Below are 22,110 nucleotides of genomic sequence, written 5' to 3'. Positions count from 1 at the left end.
CTGCCAGAGCAACAAGACGCACCATAGCAGAGCTCCTGACACTTTTTCAGTGAAAATCTAAAATTATGGCGTCCTGAGAAGCTATATCTGTCTAAGATCTATTTATGACATATGCTGGAACAGGGTCTCTGTACCCTGAGCCTGAAATTTGATTTGCTGGACTTTGAGACGGCGCAGGGGCATCCTAAATGGCTCAAGCCGAGACGGAGAGTACAACGTGGTAATCGAGCCACTAAATATCATTTGACGGACGAGCCCTGTTCATCAACTAGCCGGTTGTTGTTACTCTTGCACTATTTTGAAAATGGAGGAGTCATCCATCTATCTGGCTTTATTTCTAGAGGGACTATGCAGTAAAGCAGACAGGCAGTATCACGGCCTGCGGTCTCTCATATCTGATCTGCGCAACAAAGATGGCGCCGCTCACCTAATTGACAGCGATGCGGATGCAGCGAGCCAGACAGAAGATTTGCTTCCACCAATCCCACTTACATTTGAACGACCGCTGGGGCAGCAGACTGGTCAGGTCTCCACAAATATTCTGTTGGGGGCGCACCCACATACAGCCGTTGCGGTCGTCTCTGTTGAGGTCTTACTAGAGTTGAAGGGAGCAGTTCCGACCAGAGCTGAGAAACACCCCCAGCCCTTCCTCACCACCCACCTGCGGCACCAGGTTACTCACCCACGGAGGCTATCCTGGGGCGCTTCAGAAACATTTTCGAGGCATTTCGATATTCTATATTGTGCTCCTCCTGACATCCTGCCCGACAGAGTCGAGCTGACACGACCGGCTGATAGGAAACCCCATCTAGACTTTGCTATAAGAAATCCCCCTGCCCGATATGGGGATTCACAGTTTCAGAACCATCCTTGTACATCACAGCTGCGCAAAGAGCTGCAACCAAGAAGCCTTGGGATGTGTCTACACATTCTAAAGAAGCAGTTTCGGCTTTTAAATTACCACGCTAGTTGGGACATCAGGAGTGCATCAGAGGTTCCTGCCTTTATAATTCATGCTACCGGAACAGAACAGAGACATTGCAAAACGGATTCCACACAACCCTATACTGGTCTGTCAAGCGGCACTTTTGATCCAGGAGGCTAGGATCTGTAATTCAGCTCTGCCAACAACTCCTGGACTTTAGATTTTAGCTTGCAGCATAAGATTAGGCATGGTATTGGTTAACTTTCTTTATACCCCTGAACATTCATCATAGTAAGCTAATACTTTTTGCTTTTGGGGTTATTGTGATTGTCAGCTCATGTAATCCCTGTTCCCAGTTTAAACTTTGCTATTTTCTTTTTCTTTCTTTTTGGCCTTTTTTTTTTCTTATGATATATGCCTCAAATGTTTTAAACAGAAGTTGCATTATAATCCTATCTACACCTTAAAATGTTGTCACATTCCTACTCAGGTTATCATATACATTGTGGTCTCTGATACGCTGCCACATTCTACTTATAAATGTTTAGCGTCTACCTATATATAGGAGACAGTTTATCTCCTTTTTTCCCCCATGGTATTATATCCTACCTTTAGATGATGTCCACGTTCCCTAAAACCTTTATTTAGAGAGGTGCTGTTTCTGCCGAACTGAGAGAGCATAGCTCTCTTTAGTGTATATCTACATAATACCTCCTGTTATGCATTTAGCCTCATCGCACTATACCCCCTGTGTACTACCAGAATAGTTTTGGGATCTCTGGTATCTGAAGAATAGCCTTGTTGCCACTATCTATATACTAAACAGAAAGCCAAATGAATATTTTAGCGTAGCCACTTATCCCCTTCTAGACTTTAAGCTTGCATTGTGACTGCCCCACTAAATATGGCTATTTCTATCTAATGGCTTTAGAGTACCTACTTAATATTCTGTAGTACCCCTCTGATTTGGTGCCTTAAGCCAAAATTGGTTACATGTGATACTGGCTTTAGTTCTAGTTGTACTTCCATACACCAGTTTTATAGCCCAGAGGTTGGGGTGCATAGTTATCAGATACTCATAGGCTAGAAGTTCGTTTAAACATACAAGTAATATATATTACTCAATACTAATTGCTTTAGTTGTCCACGTGTATAGCAGTCAATGTATGTTTGTATATCTATATTTGTCTATGTATGTGCTATCATTATTATTGACTGTGGGACTGTCATCACAAGCCTTTTCATAGTTCTGCCCACGTTATCAGTACATATTACTTGTTCAGGTTAAGCCTCTCTCCTCCCTTTCCCGCCGGTACTTACTGCCTGCGGGTCATATCCCTACTCCTTTTTCCAGCTTTGTCTTTAGGTGACACTCCCCTAGGAGAGGGGCCCATCCAGAGATTCCCTATATCCTGAACATTCTAATGCCCTCCTCTCCACATAATAATACAGAGTGACTGCTGAGCCCCATCACTTCCCTTAATTAAGTTTTAGATTTATCTAGGTAGCATATTCTACACATTTGCTCTTACTATCTCATTATATGAGAATAACACCTCACTTAGATAATTACTTTACCCAGATAAAGCCATGCCCATCCCTATTGGTTTTGTAAACAACAGGCCTCTCCTGCGAAGCCCACCCTTATAACCATCTAATAAGTCCTTCCATACCTATTCTCCTGTCCTGTATGGCTCCGCCCCTCCATTCCCCGCCCCACTCCACTTTGAGCGGCTTTTGCCCGCTGCATTCCCTTATCCCTTTCCCCGCTAATTTGGTCCATAAGTGGCCAAACACAAGCTATTCCACATCTGTCCTACTTTTACCAGATTATATAACGCTACAAATGCTCTTTAGGACAATGTGGAGAATATACTCTATTTCCCCCTCCCTTTACCCCCATAAAACCACCCCCCCCTTGCTTTTATATTTCTTAAATAAATATTTTACAGTATATCTAACCATCACAAGGTGGGGTCACTTCTAGTCTACACATCATATAAAATATAAAACTGAGGTCTTAATCTTGATAGTCCAAACTTTTTACTAATGCCTTTAATAAGTGGGATTTATTTGCCCCTTCTATTTAGCTCTACTGCCTTGTAAACCCTCATGCTCTTACACAATACTAACCAACTATAGCTTCTCCATTCTTTTATTACTCATCATAGAGTTCCACTCTTTAAACTCATACATGCATACTATGTTGGCTTAACCTGAGTTGTTTACCTGGCAAGATCATGGCATTAGTATTGTATTTTTCTTCCCTGTCACTATTGTTGGACGTGTCATTATTGTTATATTTGTTTATGACTTCAATAAAAAACTATTTAAAAAAAAAAAAAAAAAAATAATTACAAAATTACCTGTAAAATAAATCCTAACCTAAGTTACAATTAAACCTAACACTACACTATCAATAAAATAATTAAACTACCTACAATTACATACAATTAAATACACTAAACTAAATTACAAAAAAAAACACTAAATTACAAAAAATAAAAAAATGTTACAAGAATTTTAAGCTAATTACACCGACTCTAAGCCCCCTAATAAAATAACAAAGCCCCCCAAAATAATAAAATTCCCTACCCTAATCTAAATTAAAATAGTTAACAGCTCTATTACCTTACCAGCCCTTAAAAGGGCTTTTTGCGGGGCATGCCCCAAAGAAATCAGTTCTTTTGCCTGTAAAAAAAACACAATACCCCCCCCCAACATTACAACCAACTACCCACATACCCCTACTTTAACCCAAACCCCCCTTAAATAAACCTAACACTACCCCCCTGAAGATCTTCCTACCTTGAGTCGTCTTCACTCAGCCGAGCAGCGATGGACCAAAAGAAGAGATCCGGAGCGGCAGAAGTCTTCGTCCTATCCGGGCAGAAGAGGACATCCGGACCGGCAAACATCTTCATCCAAGCGGCATCTTCTGTCATCATCCATCCGACGAGGAGCGGCTCCATCTTCAAGACCTCCGGCGCGGAACATCCTCTTCTACCGACGACTAAAGACGAATGAAGGTTCCATTAAGTGACGTCATCCAAGATCGGAACAGCCAATAGAATGCAAGCTCAATCTGATTGGCTGATTGGATCAGCCAATCGGATTGAACTTGAATCTGATTGGCTGATTCAATCAGCCAATCAGATTTTTCCTACCTTAATTCCGAATGGCTGATAGAATCCTATCAGCCAATCGGAATTCGAGGGACGCCATCTTGGATGACGTCCCTTAAAGGAACCTTCATTCGTCTGTAGTCGTCGGTAGAAAAGGATGTTCCGCGCCGGAGGTCATGAAGATGGAGCCGCTCCTCGTCAGATGGATGAAGATAGAAGATGCCGCTTGGATGAAGACGTTTGCCGGTCCGGATGTCCTCTTCTGCCCGGATAGGATGAAGACTTCTGCCGCTCCGGATCTCTTCTTTTGGTCCATCGCTGCTCAGCTGAGTGAAGACGACTCAAGGTAGGGAGATCTTCAGGGGGGTAGTGTTAGGTTTATTTAAGGGGGGTTTGGGTTAGAGTAGGGGTATGTGGGTGGTAGGTTGTAGTGTTGGGGGGTGGTATTGTGTTTTTTTACATGCAAAAGAGCCGATTTCTTTGGGGCATGCCCCGCAAAAAGCCCTTTTAAGGGCTGGTAAGGTAATAGAGCTGTTAACTATTTTAATTTAGATTAGGGTGGGGGATTTTTTTATTTTGGGGGGCTTTGTTATTTTATTAGGGGGCTTAGAGTAGGTGTAATTAGCTTAAAATTCTTGTAATCTTTTTTTATTTTTTGTAATTTAGTTTAGTGTATTTAATTGTATGTAATTGTAGGTAGTTTATTTAATTAATTTATTGATAGTGTAGTGTTAGGTTTAATTGTAACTTAGGTTAGGATTTATTTTACAGGTAATTTTGTAATTATTTTAACTAGGTAGCTATTAAATAGTTAATAACTATTTAATAGCTATTGTACCTAGTTAAAATAAATACAAAGTTGCCTGTAAAATAAATATAAATCCTAAAATAGCTACAATATAATTATTCGTTATATTGTAGCTATATTAGGGTTTATTTTACAGGTAAGTATTTAGTTTTAAATAGGAAGACTTTAGTTAATAAGATTTAATTTATTTCGTTAGATTAAAATTATATTTAATTTAGGGGGGTGTTAGGGTTAGGGCTAGACTTAGCTTTAGGGGTTACTACATTTATTAGAGTAGCGGCGAGGTCCGGTTGGCAGATTAGGGGTTAATACTTGTAGTTAGGTGTCGCCGATGTTAGGGAGGGCAGATTAGGGGTTAATTATAGGGTTTGCAAGGCGGGAGTGAGGCGGTTTAGGGGTTAATACATTTATTAGAGTAGCGGCGAGGTCCGGTCGGCAGATTAGGGTTAATAAGTGTAGGTAAGGTCGCGGCGACGTTGGGGGGCAGATTAGGGGTTAATAAATATAATATAGGTGTTGGCGATGTTGTGGGCAGCAGATTAGGGATACATAGGGATAATGTAGGTTGCGGTGGTGTCCGGAGCGGCAGATTAGGGGTTAATAAAAAAAAATGCAGGGGTCAGCGATAGCGGGGGCGGCAGATTAGAGGTTAATAAGTGTAAGATTAGGGGTGTTTAGACTCGGGGTACATGTTAGGGTGTTAGGTGCAGACTTAGAAAGTGTTTCCCCATAGGAAACAATGGGGCTGCGTTGGGAGCTTAACGCTGCTTTTTTGCAGGTGTTAGGTTTTTTTTCATCCCAAACTGCCCCATTGTTTCCTATGGGGGAATCGTGCACGAGCACGTTTTTCCAGCTAGCCGCTACCGTAAGCAACGCTGGTATTGAGAGTTGAAGTGGCTGTAAATATGCCTCTACGCTCCCTTTTTGGAGCCTAACGCAGCCCTTCAGAGAACTCTCAATACCAGTGTTATTTAAAAGGTGCGGGGGGGGGGGGAAACATGCGTAGCTAACGCACCCCTTTGGCCGCAAAACTCTAAATCTAGCCGTAATTTATTAAAGAGACATATTTTTTTTTAAATGTTCTTTTTTTTTCTCTGCAGCTAATTTGCAATGTGATTTTCAACTGCTGCAATATAATATAAAGACTTTAAAATCTTTATTCTCCAGTTAAACAACACATTGAAATTGAGCTAGTGTTGTGTAATTAGTTTAGTGTCACTGCCTAATTTAAAATTGAATTTTATTTCAAAATGACCTGCAGAACATTTTTCACAAAAAAAAAAAAAATCTCATCACAGAAAGTGAGGAGTAAAGGCACATGGGGTAGTTCACTGGTTTTTAAACCTGTCCTCGGGCCTCCCCAACAGGCCGGATTTTCAAGATTACCTTGAATGAGATCAAGTAAAATAAATAAGATTACTAATCAGCTGATTATTTCACCTGTGCTCCAATTCAGATATCCTCAAAAACATAATTTATGCTTACCTGATAAATGTATTTCTCTTGTAGTGTAGTCAGTCCACGGGTCATCCATTACTTATGGGATTATATCTCCTACCCAACAGGAAGTTGCAAGAGGATCACCCAAGCAGATCTGCTATATAGCTCCTCCCCTCACATGTCATATCCAGTCATTCGACCGAAACAAGACGAGAAAGGAGAAACCATAGGGTGCAGTGGTGACTGAAGTTTAATTAAAATTTAGAACTGCCTTAAAAGACAGGGCGGGCCGTGGACTGACTACACTACAAGAGAAATAAATTTATCAGGTAAGCATAAATTATGTTTTCTCTTGTTAAGTGTAGTCAGTCCACGGGTCATCCATTACTTATGGGATACTAATACCAAAGCTAAAGTACACGGATGAAGGGAGGGACAAGGCAGGAACTTTAAACGGAGGGAACCACTGCCTGAAGTACCTTTCTCCCAAAAATAGCCTCCGAAGAAGCAAAAGTGTCAAATTTGTAAAATTTTGAAAAAAAAGTTTGACGAAAATCTTTAGTTGCCTGCAAATAGAACTTCAGGGCACGGACAACGTCCAGATTATGTAAAAGTCGTTCCTTCTTTGAAGAAGGGTTAGGACACAAAGATGGAACAACAATCTCTTGATTGATGTTCTTGTTAGAAACTACCTTAGGTAAGAACCCAGGTTTAGTACGCAGAACTACCTTGTCTGAATGAAAAATCAGATAAGGAGAATCACAATGTAAGGCAGATAACTCAGAGACTCTTCGAGCCGAGGAAATAGCCATCAAAAACAGAACTTTCCAAGATAACAGCTTGATATCAATGGAATGAAGGGGTTCAAATGGAACGCCTTGTAGAACGTTAAGAACTAAGTTTAAGCTCCACGGCGGAGCAACAGTTTTAAACACAGGCTTAATCCTAGCCAAAGCCTGACAAAAAGCCTGAACGTCTGGAACTTCTGCCAGACGCTTGTGTAAAACAATAGACAGAGCAGAAATCTGTCCCTTTAACGAACTAGCGGATAAGCCCTTTTCTAAACCCTCTTGTAGAAAAGACAATATCCTAGGAATCCTAACCTTACTCCATGAGTAACTCTTGGATTCGCACCAATATAAATATTTACGCCATATCTTATGGTAAATTCTTCTGGTAACAGGTTTCCTAGCCTGTATTAAGGTATCAATAACCGACTCCGAGAAGCCACGCTTTGATAGAATCAAGCGTTCAATCTCCATGCAGTCAGCCTCAGAGAAATTACATTTGGATGGTTGAAAGGACCCTGAATTAGAAGGTCCTGCCTCAGAGGCAGAGACCATGGTGGACAGGACGACATGTCCACTAGGTCTGCATACCAGGTCCTGCGTGGCCACGCAGGCGCTATCAGAATCACCGATGCTCTCTCCTGTTTGATCTTGGCAATCAGTCGAGGAAGCATCGGAAATGGTGGAAACACATAAGCCATGTTGAAGACCCAAGGGACTGTCAGAGCATCTATCAGCACTGCTCCCGGGTCCCTGGACCTGGATCCGTAACAAGGAAGCTTGGCGTTCTGGCGAGACGCGATGAGATCCAGATCTGGTTTGCCCCAACGATGAATCAGTTGGGCGAAGACCTCCGGATGAAAAGTCTGGCGACTTAGAAAATCCGCCTCCCAGTTCTCCATGCCTGGGATGTAGATCGCTGACAGGTGGCAAGAGTGAAACTCTGCCCAGCGAATTATCTTTGAGACTTCCAACATCGCTAGGGAACTCCTGGTTCCCCCTTGATGGTTGATGTAAGCCACAGTCGTGATGTTGTCCGACTGAAATCTGATGAACCTCAGAGTTGCTAACTGAGGCCAAGCTAGAAGAGCATTGAATATTGCTCTTAACTCCAGAATATTTATTGGGAGGAGTGTCTCCTCCTCAGTCCACGATCCCTGAGCCTTCAGGGAATTCTAGACTGCGCCCCAACCTAGAAGGCTGGCGTCTGTTGTTACAATCGTCCAATCTGGCCTGCGAAAGGTCATCCCCTTGGACAGATGGGGCCGAGAAAGCCACCATAGAAGAGATTCTCTGGTCTCTTGATCCAGATTTAGTCGAGGGGACAAATCTGAGTAATCCCCATTCCACTGATTTAGCATGCACAATTGCAGCGGTCTGAGATGCAGGCGCGCAAATGGTACTATGTCCATTGCCGCTACCATTAAGCCGATTACTTCCATGCACTGAGCTACTGACGGGTGTGGAATGGAATGAAGGGCACGGCAAGCATTTAGAAGTTTTGATAACCTGGCCTCCGTCAGGTAAATTCTCATCTCTACAGAATCTATAAGAGTCCCTAGGAAGGGAACCCTTGTAAGTGGTAATAGAGAACTCTTTTCCACGTTCACCTTCCACCCATGCGACCTCAGAAATGCCAGAACTATCTCTGTATGAGACCTGGCAGTTTGAAAACTTGACGCTTGTATCAGAATGTCGTCTAGGTACGGAGCCACCGCTATGCCTCGCGGTCTTAGTACCGCCAGAAGTGAGCCCAGAACCTTTGTAAAGATTCTTGGGGCCGTAGCTAACCCGAAGGGAAGAGCTACAAACTGGTAATACCTGTCTAGGAAGGCAAATCTTAGGTACCGATAATGATCCTTGTGAATCGGTATGTGAAGGTAGGCATCCTTTAAGTCCACTGTGGTCATGTACTGACCCTCTTGGATCATGGGTAGGATGGTTCGAATAGTTTCCATTTTGAATGATGGAACTCTTAGGAATTTGTTTAGGATATTTAAGTCCAAGATTGGTCTGAAGGGTCCCTCTTTTTTGGGAACCACAAATAGATTTGAATAGAATCCTTGCCCGTGTTCCGTCCGCGGAACTGGGTGGATCACCCCCATTAGTAAGAGGTCTTGTACACAGCGTAGAAACGCATCTTTCTTTATTTGGTTTGCTGATAACCTTGAAAGATGAAATCTCCCTTGTGGAGGAGAAGCTTTGAAGTCCAGAAGATATCCCTGAGATATGATCTCCAACGCCCAGGGATCCTGGACATCTCTTGCCCAAGCCTGGGCAAAGAGAGAAAGTCTGCCCCCCACTAGATCCGTTTCCGGATAGGGGGCCCTCTCTTCATGCTGTCTTAGGGGCAGCAGCAGGTTTTCTGGCCTGCTTGCCCTTGTTCCAGGACTGGTTAGTTTTCCAGCCCTGTCTGTAACGAGCAACAGCTCCTTCCTGTTTTGGAGTGGAGGAAGTTGATGCTGCTCCTGCCTTAAGGTTACGAAAGTCACGAAAATTAGACTGTTTGGCCTTTGATTTGGCCCTGTCCTGAGGCAGAGCATGGCCCTTACCTCCCGTAATGTCAGCGATAATTTCTTTCAAGCCGGGCCCGAATAAGGTCTGCCCTTTGAAAGGAATATTAAGCAATATAGATTTAGAAGTCACGTCAGCTGACCAGGATTTAAGCCATAGCGCTCTGCGCGCTTGGATGGCGAATCCGGAGTTCTTAGCCGTAAGTTTGGTTAAATGTACGACGGCATCAGAAACAAATGCGTTAGCTAGCTTAAGTGCTTTAAGCTTGTTCATAATTTCATCCAATGGAGCTGTGCGAATGGCCTCTTCCAGAGACTCAAACCAGAATGCCCCCGCAGCAGTGACAGGAGCAATGCATGCAAGGGGCTGTAAAATAAAACCTTGTTGAACAAACATTTTCTTAAGGTAACCTTCTAATTTTTTATCCATTGGATCTGAAAAGGCACAACTATCCTCCACCGGGATAGTGGTACGCTTAGCCAAAGTAGAAACTGCTCCCTCCACCTTAGGGACTGTCTGCCATAAGTCCCGTGTGGTGGCGTCTATTGGAAACATTTTCCTAAATATAGGAGGGGGGGAAAAGGGCACACCGGGTCTATCCCACTCCTTGCTAATAATTTCTGTAAGCCTCTTAGGTATAGGAAAAACGTCAGTACACACCGGTACCGCATAGTATCTATCCAGCCTACATAATTTCTCTGGAATTGCAACCGTGTTACAATCATTCAGAGCCGCTAATACCTCCCCTAGCAATACGCGGAGGTTCTCAAGCTTAAATTTAAAATTAGAAATCTCTGAATCCAGTCTCCCTGGATCAGATCCGTCACCCACAGAATGAAGCTCTCTGTCCTCATGTTCTGCAAAATGTGACGCAGTATCGGACATGGCTCTCCCATCATCAGAGCGCTCTGTCCTTAACCCAGAGCAATCGCGCTTGCCTCTTAATTCTGGCAATTTAGATAATACTTCTGTCATAACAGTAGCCATGTCTTGCAAAGTGATTTGTATGGGCCTCTCTGATGTACTTGGCGCCACAATATCACGCACCTCCTGAGCGGGAGGCAAAAGTACTGACACGTGAGGAGAGTTAGTCGGCATAACTTCCCCCTCGTTGTCTGGTGATAATTTCTTTACATGTAAAGATTGACTTTTATTTAAAGTGACATCAATGCATTTAGTACACAAATTTCTATGGGGCTCCACATAGGCCTTCAAACATAGTGAACAAAGAGATTCATCTGTTTCAGACATGTTTAAACAGACTAGCAATGAGACTAGCAAGCTTGGAAAATACTTTCAACTAAATTTACAAGCAATATAAAAAACGCTACTGCGCCGTTAAGAAGCACAAAAAGCTGTCACAGTTGAAATATCAATGAACCAAATTAGTTATAGCAACCAAATTTTCACAGTAAATGTATTAAGTTAGCAAAGGATTGCACCCACCAGCAAATGGATGATTAACCCCTTAATACCCAAAAACGGATAACAATTTAATAATTAACGTTTTTATCACAGTCAAACACACTGTCACAGGTCTGCTGTGACTGATTACCTCCCTCAAAATGAATTTTGAAGACCCCTGAGCTCTCTAGAGACGTCCTGGATCATGGAGGATGAAGTAGGAAGATTGTGACTGAAATTTTACTGCGCAAAAAAGCGCTAAAATAGGCCCCTCCCACTCATATTACAACAGTGGGGAAGCTCAGTTAACTGTTTCTATGCAGAAACAAAAGTTAGCCATGTGGTAAAAATCATGCCCCAATAAGTTTTATCACCAAGTACCTCACAAAAAACGATTAACATGCCAGTAAACGTTTTGAACATACATTTTAAAAGTTATGAAGTGTTATTAATAAGCCTGCTACCAGTCGCTGTTACTGCAGTTAAGGCTCATACATTACTTCAGTATTAACAGTATTTTCTGAGTCAAATTCCATTCCCTAGAAAAATACTTCAGTGTATACACACTCATCAGCCTAATACCAGTCGCTACCACTGCATTTAAGGCTGAACTTACATTACATTGGTATCAGCAGTATTTTCTCAGTCAATTCCATTGCTTAGAAAAATAATTTACTGCACATACCTCGTTTGCAGGGGGGCCCTGCATGCTATTCCCCATTTCTGAAGTTACCTCACTCCTCAGAATGTGCGAGAACAGCCAGTGGATCTTAGTTACGTCTGCTAAGATCATAGAAAACGCAGGCAGATTCTTCTTCTAATGCTGCCTGAGAAACAAACAGCACACTCCGGTGCCATTTAAAATAAACTTTTGATTGAAGAAATAAACTAAGTTTAAAAATACCACAGACCTCTCACAACGACCTATCTTTAGTTAGGTTGCAAGAGAATGACTGGATATGACATGTGAGGGGAGGAGCTATATAGCAGATCTGCTTGGGTGATCCTCTTGCAACTTCCTGTTGGGGAAGAGATATAATCCCATAAGTAATGGATGACCCGTGGACTGACTACACTTAACAAGAGAAATCTGGCCTGTTAGGGATGCCTGAGAACAGGGTCGAAAACCAGTGTGGTAGTTCAATACTGATGTGATAATAGTTTACACCTCATTTAAGAAAATTAAAAGGGACATGAAACCCAACATTTTTCTTTTATGATTTAGCTTAGCATACATCTGAAATAACTTTCCAGTTTACTTTTATTATCACATTTGCTTCATTCTCTTTGTTGCAGGATCATTAATACACTACTGGGAGCTAGATGAATACGTTGGGTGAACCAATGACAATAAGCAGCTAGCTCCCAGCAGTGTACTGCAGTTTTTAAATCTACCTAGCTATACTTTTCAACAAAGTATTCTATGAAAATAAAGCAAATATAATAACAGAAGTAGACTGGAAAGAAATGTTACGCTTTATCTGAATCATGAAAGTTTAATTTTGACTTTTTTATAAAGTAGGAGCAAAAACAATGCAGAAAACATAAGCAAAATGCTGATCATGCAATATACGGTATTTACTGTTAAACTGTTAAAAATCCAGCCATTGAAAATTAAAAACAGAATATGCTGTATTGTCATCTTACTTGATCAAATACTTGTGTACATGTGTAAATGTTTATTATTAAGGACAAGCATAATGTTTATAGGCAATAAGTGCTGGTACTCAAAACAGCAAATAAATGCCTTAGTTAATTGTGCTTAATGAAATCATCATGTAAAAATATAAGTAATGGTATCTGAGTGATAGCTCACGAATCATAAATCTACTGTAAATTTGTTAGGCCTTAAAATCATAAATCTACTGTAAATGTGTTAGGCCTTACAATTATAAATCTACTGTAAACTTGTTAGGCCTTACAATTATAAATCCACTGTAAACTTGTTAGGCCTTACAATCATAAATCTACTGTAAATGTGTTAGGCCTTACAATTATAAATCTACTGTAAATGTGTTAGGCCTTACAATTATAAATCTACTGTAAATGTGTTAGGCCTTACAATTATAAATCTACTGTAAATGTGTTAGGCCTTACAATTATAAATCTACTGTAAACTTGTTAGGCCTTACAATCATAAATCTACTGTAAATTTGTTAGGCCTTACAATTATAAATCTACTGTAAACTTGTTAGGCCTTACAATTATAAATCTACTGTAAATTTTTTAGGCCTTACAATCATAAATCTACTGTAAATTTGTTACATGGTTGAAGCAACACATAAATTCTCTGAAAACAAAACGGCAAAGCCCCATTTAACTACTTAAAAGCAGGCTACTTTATAAAGCCACCCAGCTGCCAAAATGTTCTGTGGAGAACACTGTTCAGAATTAGGACTATGATCATACTCTGGGTTCACAAATTCTAATTTATATTGAGAAGTAGTTATTCATAGTTTGTCAAAACCTGCTTGTTAGAAAAAAGTGAGTACATAAGATATCTTTGATAATTTATATTCAATTTGTCATATAAAATGTATTGATAAATAATAAAAATGACAAAATCTCTAGTTCAATTTATAAAAACTTATTTGTAAAGTGTAAGTTTTAAAATAACAAACCCTCATAAGTAATACTGTAAAGTAAAAAAAGTTAAACTGTTAGCAGTATGACACATGAGTCTGCCACTGATCCAACTGCAAATGATGGATACAATAAATTCCTTTAGTATGATATATGATAGATGAAAGATAGATAGATAGATAGATAGATAGATAGATAGATGGATGACCAGGCAGACAGATAACAGCAACTTCTAACAATTGTGTGAAACATCTAGAAGAAAAGATGAACTTTAATTGATGTGTGCGAGTAGTGATAACATGGAAGTGCTAGCGTTAAAGACTTCTGTGGTCCATGAAACTGATATTCTAGCATGCATTACATTAAGTGTTGTTGCTTGTGTATTTGTGATTTTTTTAAATATAAATCAGGAAATAAAGATCTGTACCTTCTTCCATTAGTGCAAATGACTGCTGCTAGTTGAAGACTTGTCTGCAAAGATGTAACACGTTCAAGTTCCTAAAAGAAAATACATACTTGATTAAACCTAGGACCAATTCTACCACAAGCTATGCATATTTGTCTTCTTATATCCTACCAAACATATTTGCAAAGATATGGTCAATAAACAATACAGTTGACAGTTACTCCAACAGGAAACAATGAGATTCATACTAACAAATAAATCAATATTTTCACACTATAAGTATAACCATATCCGTACTGGCTAGTAATAGACCTGACTATGGCAGTAGGCAAAAACACCTCCCAGAAGTCTGAGGGGGTAAATACCTATCCCCATCCTACTGTAGACATTTTATGCATTGGAAAGTAAAAAGCAATGTAGACATAGGGAAGAGAAAAAGTGAGACCCCAAAATTACTCTGAGGCTTTATACTGTTCTACCCTGGTTTACAAAAAAAGTGTATTGATGTTGAGTATAAATCGGGTTTTCTCAAACGCTCCCCGAGGACATAAACAGTAATGGTGGGTCAATACCAAAGAGTAAGAATACGAAGGCAAGAATATAAAAAAAATCTTATAGTCTAAGACCTTTCTACAAAATGCCCAAACTGAACTATTAGATTTTAGTAAAAGTATGTAAGGATTATGATGTAATTACTTTGCTTAAATGATAACAAGCCCTGGAAGATGGAAACAGTCATACAAAGTGAGAGTCCACAACCCATGATTAGACCAAAGGCTTCATGTCCCTTTCTCGCACAAGAAAATAAAAAATTAAAAAAAAAAACCCAGACTCCCTGATTTCTACAGTGGCTTTTATATAATATTTAAGACCTCTGACACAAAAACAAATCTTCAGAACAGTCTCTCTTGTTTGTCACTGAAGCACTATCCTGCGCACTCTCCAAAAGAGCCACCAAGATACAATCCAAGAAAAAAGACCTCAAAAAACCTTTAAGTTGCAACTCATTTAAAAAAAAGTTATGTTCCATTAACTTGTTTTTAGGAAAAGAAGTCAGTTTATGAAGAAAAGAAAGCGTGATTTAAAATTATAGAAAAATTACATGAAAATATAGAAAGGGAACACAAGGATTAAAACATGCAAGGTCAAAACAAAGAATAAAGATAGAACAAACGAAGCAAAGGGGCAAGAGATACAAGAATATGCATTCCTGCATGACGCTTAGGGAAAAAAACATCTTGGTAACCAGTAATAAGAGCTAGGGTGACAGGGTGAAAGAAGAATTCTGGCAATTTAACATTAAAATTTGCATGCATAAACGCTTGCCTGAATTTCTTTTGGAGAAATAATCTTACTAATTAGTTTTAGAATTCTTTATGACTTAGTCATTTAAATAAAATACATGGCTGAAATGTAGGACTGCATTATAATGTGAAGTAAAATTTAAATAGGCATGATCAGCTGCATGTGTTAGAATACCTATAGAGAAAAAAATATATATCAAAGCAATTTGCTGAAAATACAGTATAACTTTTGAACCAAAGTCAACTTGTTGGTTATATGAAATCAGTTTGACTTTATATTTAGAGACATATTGTAGATTGAAAGAGGAGAGAGGGCAGAATTTAAGCCACGAGACAGTGAAAGAGAAAGTCAGATGTTGAGTATATGGAAAACAAAACGGAGGTCAATGAAACTAGGCAGTATAGTGCATGCAAGCCAAGCGGAGGGTGCAATGAAACTAGGCAGTATAGTGCATGCAAGCCAAGCGGAGGGTGCAATGAAACTAGGCAGTATAGTGCATGCAAGCCAAGCGGAGGGTGCAATGAAACTAGGCAGTATAGTGCATGCAAGCCAAGCGGAGGGTGCAATGAAACTAGGCAGTATAGCGCATGCAAGCCAAGTGGAGGGTGCAATGAAACTAGGCAGTATAGCGCATGCAAGCCAAGTGGAGGGTGCAATGAAACTAGGCAGTATAGCGCATGCAAGCCAAGTGGAGGGTGCAATGAAACTAGGCAGTATAGCGCATGCAAGCCAAGTGGAGGGTGCAATGAAACTAGGCAGTATAGTGCATGCAAGCCAAGCGGAGGGTGCAATGAAACTAGGCAGTATAGCGCATGCAAGCCAAGCAGAGGGTGCAATGAAACTAGTAAGTATAGCGCATGCAAGTCAAGCGGAGGGTGCAATGAAACTAGGGGCATGCATGAGTAAAATGCAGGGTTAGCAATATATGGAAGCTAGGGGGAGTTATGTAAGGAAGACTTGCACCTTGTGACAGTAGTGATGCGCATTCACAGATCATGCACCGGAGGTCAGGCTAATACAGGGAAGAAGCTTAACATTTTTGCAGTGTTTTTTTACCAAGATTATAAATTACATAATATATATATTAAAAAGTCCTCGATATAGTACTGAGCAATGCAACCACTGACAAAAATGTATTGCAACGCACAGTATTATGCACGTTAACCCAAAGTGTACAACACAGCTGTCAAAAAGCTATGTTTTCTAAAAGTGCACCACATCTGTCACAGGGTGCAGAAATACCTAAGCTTCCAGATGGTACCTGGTAAAAGAATTGACAATATGTAACTGCAGAGGGGTTCAACATGTTTTACGTTACCAACCGTTTACAACAGCTATATTAAGGTCAACAGTGCAATTGTGTGGGTTGGTTGTGATTTGACTACCCTTTGATGCAGTTAAGACAACAACAAAAAAAGGTCACAGACAGGAGGCCCATAAATAGTAAACCGGAATACTTTGTGGGAAAGGGGGGGCAAAAATAGTCTCTAGTTATAATGTTTACTATCCCTTAAAGGGATACTAAAACCACATTTTGTCTTTAATGATTCAGATAGAGCATGACATTTTAAGCAACTTTCTAATTTACTCCTATTATCAATTTTTCTTTGTTCTCTTGTTATCTTTATTTAAAAAGCAGGAATGTAAATCTTAGCAGCCAGACCATTTTAGGTTCAGCACCATGGATAGCGCTTGCCTATTGGTGTCTGACATTTAGCCACCAATAAGCAAGCATAACCCAGGTTCTCAACCAAAAATGGGCCGGCTCCTATGCATCACATTCCTGCTTTTTAAATAAAGATAACAACAGAACAAATAAAAATTGATAATAGGAGTAAATTAGAAAGCTGTTGAAAATTGCATGCTCTGAATCATGAAAGAAAAAATGTGGGTTTAGTGTCCCTCTAAGCATGATTTAATAAATGTCAACTTTGAGAATACTCGAAGACTTTACATAATAAAAAGAAGGAAACAAAATTAAAGATGTTAAAGTTAACTGACGTTTTTATATTTATTTTTTTGTAAATCCCACTATTGGCAAAAGACAATCTCAAAAGTGATATTATACAAAAATATTATAACATGCATATGAAAAAGTTATGGAAAAAATGTTAAAGTAACATTGTAATAAATTTGTTTAATAGTTTTAGTTTCAACTAAAAGGAAGGTATTTTACTTTGTTGACGATGCTGTATGAATGCTCCTAATGGAAAAAACAAAATTATGCTTACATGATAAATAATTTCTTTCATGATGGTGAGAATGCAGGAGTCATCACATGTGCGAATATTACCCTCCTGACCACTAGTAGGAGACAAAAGACACCCCAACACACCAGAGCTTAAAATCCCACCCACTTCCCAGAAGCATACACATGAAAGGGATAAAACTTAGAAAAAGTGTAAAAAGAAGACCAAGTAGTTGCCTTACAAAAATGGAATAGAAGCCTTATTACGAAAAAGGCCCAAGAAGGAGAAACTGTTCTAGTGAAATGAGCTCAGGGGGAGTTTTACCAGCAACCAAATAACCATTTGCAAATTAAGGCTTTAAGCACTGCTGCTAAAGTAACAGCCGTAGCTTTCTGACCTTTGCAAGGTCTGGAAAAATGAACAAAAAAGAGCAGAAGAATGTCTGAAATCTTTTTGTGGCTTTCACATAATGTTTGGGTGCTTTTACAACATCCAAGTAACGGAGAAGACCCTCTTTACAATTCTTACGAGCTGGACAAAAAGATGAAGCCACAATATCTTGATTAATAGTTTCTGTAGATAGCACCTTAGTAAGAAAAGTATAACTAAAAATGGAGCCTCCCAGGACGAAAGCTAAAGGTCTAAACCATGAATAGGCTCAAAAGGATAAGTTTAAAGAACCCCCAAAACCAGATTAAGATTCAAAGGAGGAGAAACTGGACAAATAAGTGTTTTAATTCTTATCAGAGCCTAAACAAAGTCTGCACTGATCTGTCAGAGACAAAAACAGTCACAGAATCGATTATGAACCAGCAGAAAAGACACATGGGTCTGAGAAGTTAATGAGCTTTTTTTGGAAGATTTTCCAATCATGACTCTAAAGCGAATGAAGAACCATCTGTATGTGAGACACAGCCATATAATAAGGAGCCTAAACCAGAATGTTGTCATCCAAGTAAGGAACAACAGAAATTCTTTGAGCTCGAACTGCAGACAACAGAGCTCCCAGTACGTTTGTAAACACTCTAGGAGCTGTGGCCAGACCAAAAGGGAGGACCACAAACTGATAATGCTTGTCTAGAAAAGCAAATCTCAAGAACATGACATGATCCCTGTGTAATGGGATATGCAAATAAGCATCTTTAAGTCTACTGTAGACATAAACTGACCTTCCTGCACTAAAGGAAGTACAGTGTGAATTGTATACATCTTGAAAGTAGGAACTTTCAGGTATTTGTTCAATATTTTGAGATTCAAAACATGCTGAAAAGTACACTTTTGGTAATATAAAGAGATCTGAATAACACACCTGGTTTAATTTTAATGTTGGAACTGGAGTTATCATTTGTAACCATTTATTCAAGATCTCTCACACAAGCCAAGAAAGTTTCGGACTTCAAAGGATGTTGAGGCAATCGAGACAGAAAGAATCTTTCCTGAGGAGGCCTTTAACAAAAACATATTAAATACCCCAGAAAAATTATTTTACAATACCCAGGGATCCTGAGCAGATCTCACACAAACATCGTGAAAGAGACTTAGTCCCTCACCAATGATTGATCTGATATGGGGGCTGCACCTTCATGTGATCTTGGGAACTCGGGTAGACTTCTTGGAAAGTTTGTTTTGGGTCTAAGAAGTGTTAGACATGCAGAAGGATTTGGAATAGTCATAACTATGGCCAGAGAGGGGAAATTTTCTGATAAATCCAGATAATGCACTCCTTAAGTATTACAAATCCAAATTGTATCGCAATAAATATTAAAAATAGACAGTAAAACATGAAAAGGGGAATCTTAATGAGCCTTAGATTGCTGAAATGTAAAAAAAAAAAAACGCCCAGCAAATCTAAGCTTACCCTTAGATTTCTCATACTGGGGCAGAAAAGATTCCTTACCCCAGTGACTGTGGCAATATTAGCATCCAGTGCAGGTCCAAACAGAGTTTTACCCTGAAAGGCTAGAGAAAGCAATCTGTGCTTAGGAACCATAACAACAGACCAAAAAAAAACTTAAGCCACAAGGTTTGCCTAGCTAAAACAGCTAATGCAGCATTCTTAGCATTAATGCAAATAATTTCCACTGCTGCATCACAAATAAAAGAATTTGCTGTTCTCACAAGATTAATAAAATTCTAAATCTAATCTAGAGCGGTTTCACTGGAAATAAGTTCTAATAAATTATCATACTAAACAGCAGTGACAGCAGCGACACAGGATACACTGCAGGTCTAAATATAAAACCTGAAAGCTGAATACATTCAAGTCTTATGTCCCACTGTTTCATAAGCTAAGCGAATAATGCTCCTCAACCAAAAGGACAAGGAAGTGGACAAGGCTTTCTGCCCCTTAGGCTTCCCAGAATAGACAACAAACAAAGAAGAAGTCTGTCTAAACTCCTTCGTACCCTGGAGATAGAACTTCAAGGCCCGAACCACATCCAAGTTATGAAGTAACCGTTCCTTCGAAGGAGGAGGATTAGGACACAAGGAAGGAACCACAATCTACTGATTGTTGTTACGATCTGAAACAACCTTAAGAAGAAAACCCAACCCAGTACGAAGAACAGCCTTATCAGCATGGAATAGTAGGTAAGGGGTTTACATTGCAAGGAAGCCATCTCAGATACTCTGCGTGCAGAGGCAATAGCCAGTAGAAAAAGAACATTCCAAGACAGTAATTTAATGTCAACTACATGCATAGGCTCAAACGGAGCCTTCTGCAAAACCTTAAGAACCAGATTTAAACTCCAAGGAGGAGCACTATATCTAAACACAGGCCTGAACAGAGCCTGAACAAAAGACTGGACATCTTGAAGCTCAGCAAGACTCTTGTGGAGTAAAACAGATAGGGCTGAACTTTGTCCCTTAAGGGAGCTAGCAGACCATCCTGGAGAAAGGAAATAATTCTGGAAACCCTGACCTTATGCCAAGGGAATCCACTCTCTTCACACCAGAATAAGTAGGTCCTCCACACCTTATGATAGATGCGGCAAGTAACCTCTCTTGACTAGGACTAAGTGTTCAATTTCCACGCAATCAGCCTCAGAGAATCTAGATTTTGATGAACAAAAGGACCTTGTACCAGCAGATCCCTGCGACAAGGTCACCTCCATGGAGGAGACAAAGACATTCCCACTAGATCTGTGAACCACATCCTCCGTGGCCACGATGGAGCAATTAGAATCACTGATGCTTGCTCCTGTTTGATGTGGGCCACTACACGAGGGAGAAGTGGTAACGGCAGAAAAATGTAGATCAGATTGAACTTCCAAGGGACTGCTAATGCATCTATTAGCCTCACCTGAGGATCTCACCTGAGGACTGCTAATGCATCTATTAGCCTCACCTGGGTAGCTTTGAATTGAGCCGGGACGCCATGAGATCTATCTCCGGCATCCCCCATCTGTTGCAAATCTCTGCAAACACCTTGGGATGGAGAGACCATTCCCCCGCATGAAAGAATTGTCTGCTGAGAAAATCCGCTTCCCAGTTGTCCACACCTGGAATGTAGATCGCTGACAGCGAGCAGTTGTGGGCCTCCGCCCATTCCAGAATTCGAGATACTTCCCTCATTGCTAGGGAGCTCCTCATTCCCCCCTGATGGTTGATGTAAGCCACCGAGGTGGCCAAGCTTTCAGAGCATTGAAGATTGCTCGAAGTTCCAAAATATTGAGCGGGAGGAGAGATTCCTCTCGAGTCCACAGGCCCTGTGCCTTCCTGGCACCCCTAACAGCTCCCCATCCTGAGAGACTTGCGTCCGTAGTCACAATCTCCCAGGATGGTCTCAAGAAGGATGTCCCTTGGGACAGGTGATCTGGACAGAGCCACCAGGAGAGCGATTCTCTCGATTGGTTGGCCAGAGAAATCTGTTGAGACAGATCCGAATGATCGCCGTTCCACTGTCTCCACATGCACAGCTAAAGAGATCTGAGATGGAATCTGGCAAAAGGAATAATATCCATGCAGGACACCATGAGACCAATTACCTCCATACACCGAGTCACAGAGGGCATTAAGGAGGTCTGGAGGGCAAGACAATTGGAAGTTAGTTTGTAACGTCTCTGGTCTGTAAGAAATATCCTCATGGATATGGAGTCTATCATCATACCCAGGAATTCTACTGGGAATAAGAGAACTATTTTCTAAGTTTATTTTCTAAGTTTATCTTCCATCCATGAGATCGAATAGAAGAAAGAAGGGCTTTCGAATGGTCCTCTGCTAGATGACAGGATGGTGCTTGAACCAGAATATCGTCTAAGTAAGGCGCCGCCGCTATACCTCTGGTTCTGGCCACTGCGAGCAGAGCCCCCAGAACCTTTGTAAAGACTCTTGGGGCAATAGCTAGCCCGAACGGAAGTGCAATAAACTGGAAGTGCTGGTCCAGGAATGCAAATCATAGGAACTTTAGGTCCAGAATCGGGCGAAAAGTACCCTCCTTCTTTGGGACCACAAAGAGGTTTGAGTAGTAACCCAGACCTCTCTCTGCTGGCGGTACCGGCACAATGATCCTCAGAGAGGAGAGATCCCTCACGCACCCTAGGCCTCTCTCTTTTCTGGCCTTGAAGACAGGTTTGATTAGAGGAATCTGCCCCTGGGAGAATGAGACTTGAAACCTATCCTGTA

The 22,110-nt window shown here is 40.6% G+C and overlaps 1 protein-coding gene across 1 annotated transcript in view; it reads right to left on the bottom strand.

Moving 5' to 3' along the window:
• Positions 1 to 22,110, bottom strand: part of VPS50 (VPS50 subunit of EARP/GARPII complex) — a 994,344-nt gene that overhangs the window by 792,848 nt on the left and 179,386 nt on the right. The window contains exon 6 of the mRNA XM_053714049.1: positions 14,015 to 14,085. Coding sequence (XP_053570024.1) covers positions 14,015 to 14,085 — 71 coding nt within the window. The remainder of the gene's footprint in view (positions 1 to 14,014; positions 14,086 to 22,110) is intronic.

This window comes from Bombina bombina, chromosome 5 (genome assembly GCF_027579735.1).
Source record: "Bombina bombina isolate aBomBom1 chromosome 5, aBomBom1.pri, whole genome shotgun sequence".
Taxonomy (NCBI): Eukaryota; Metazoa; Chordata; class Amphibia; order Anura; family Bombinatoridae; genus Bombina; species Bombina bombina.
Note: the sequence above shows the minus strand (reverse complement) of the source record. Positions and strands in the feature narration are given on the sequence as shown.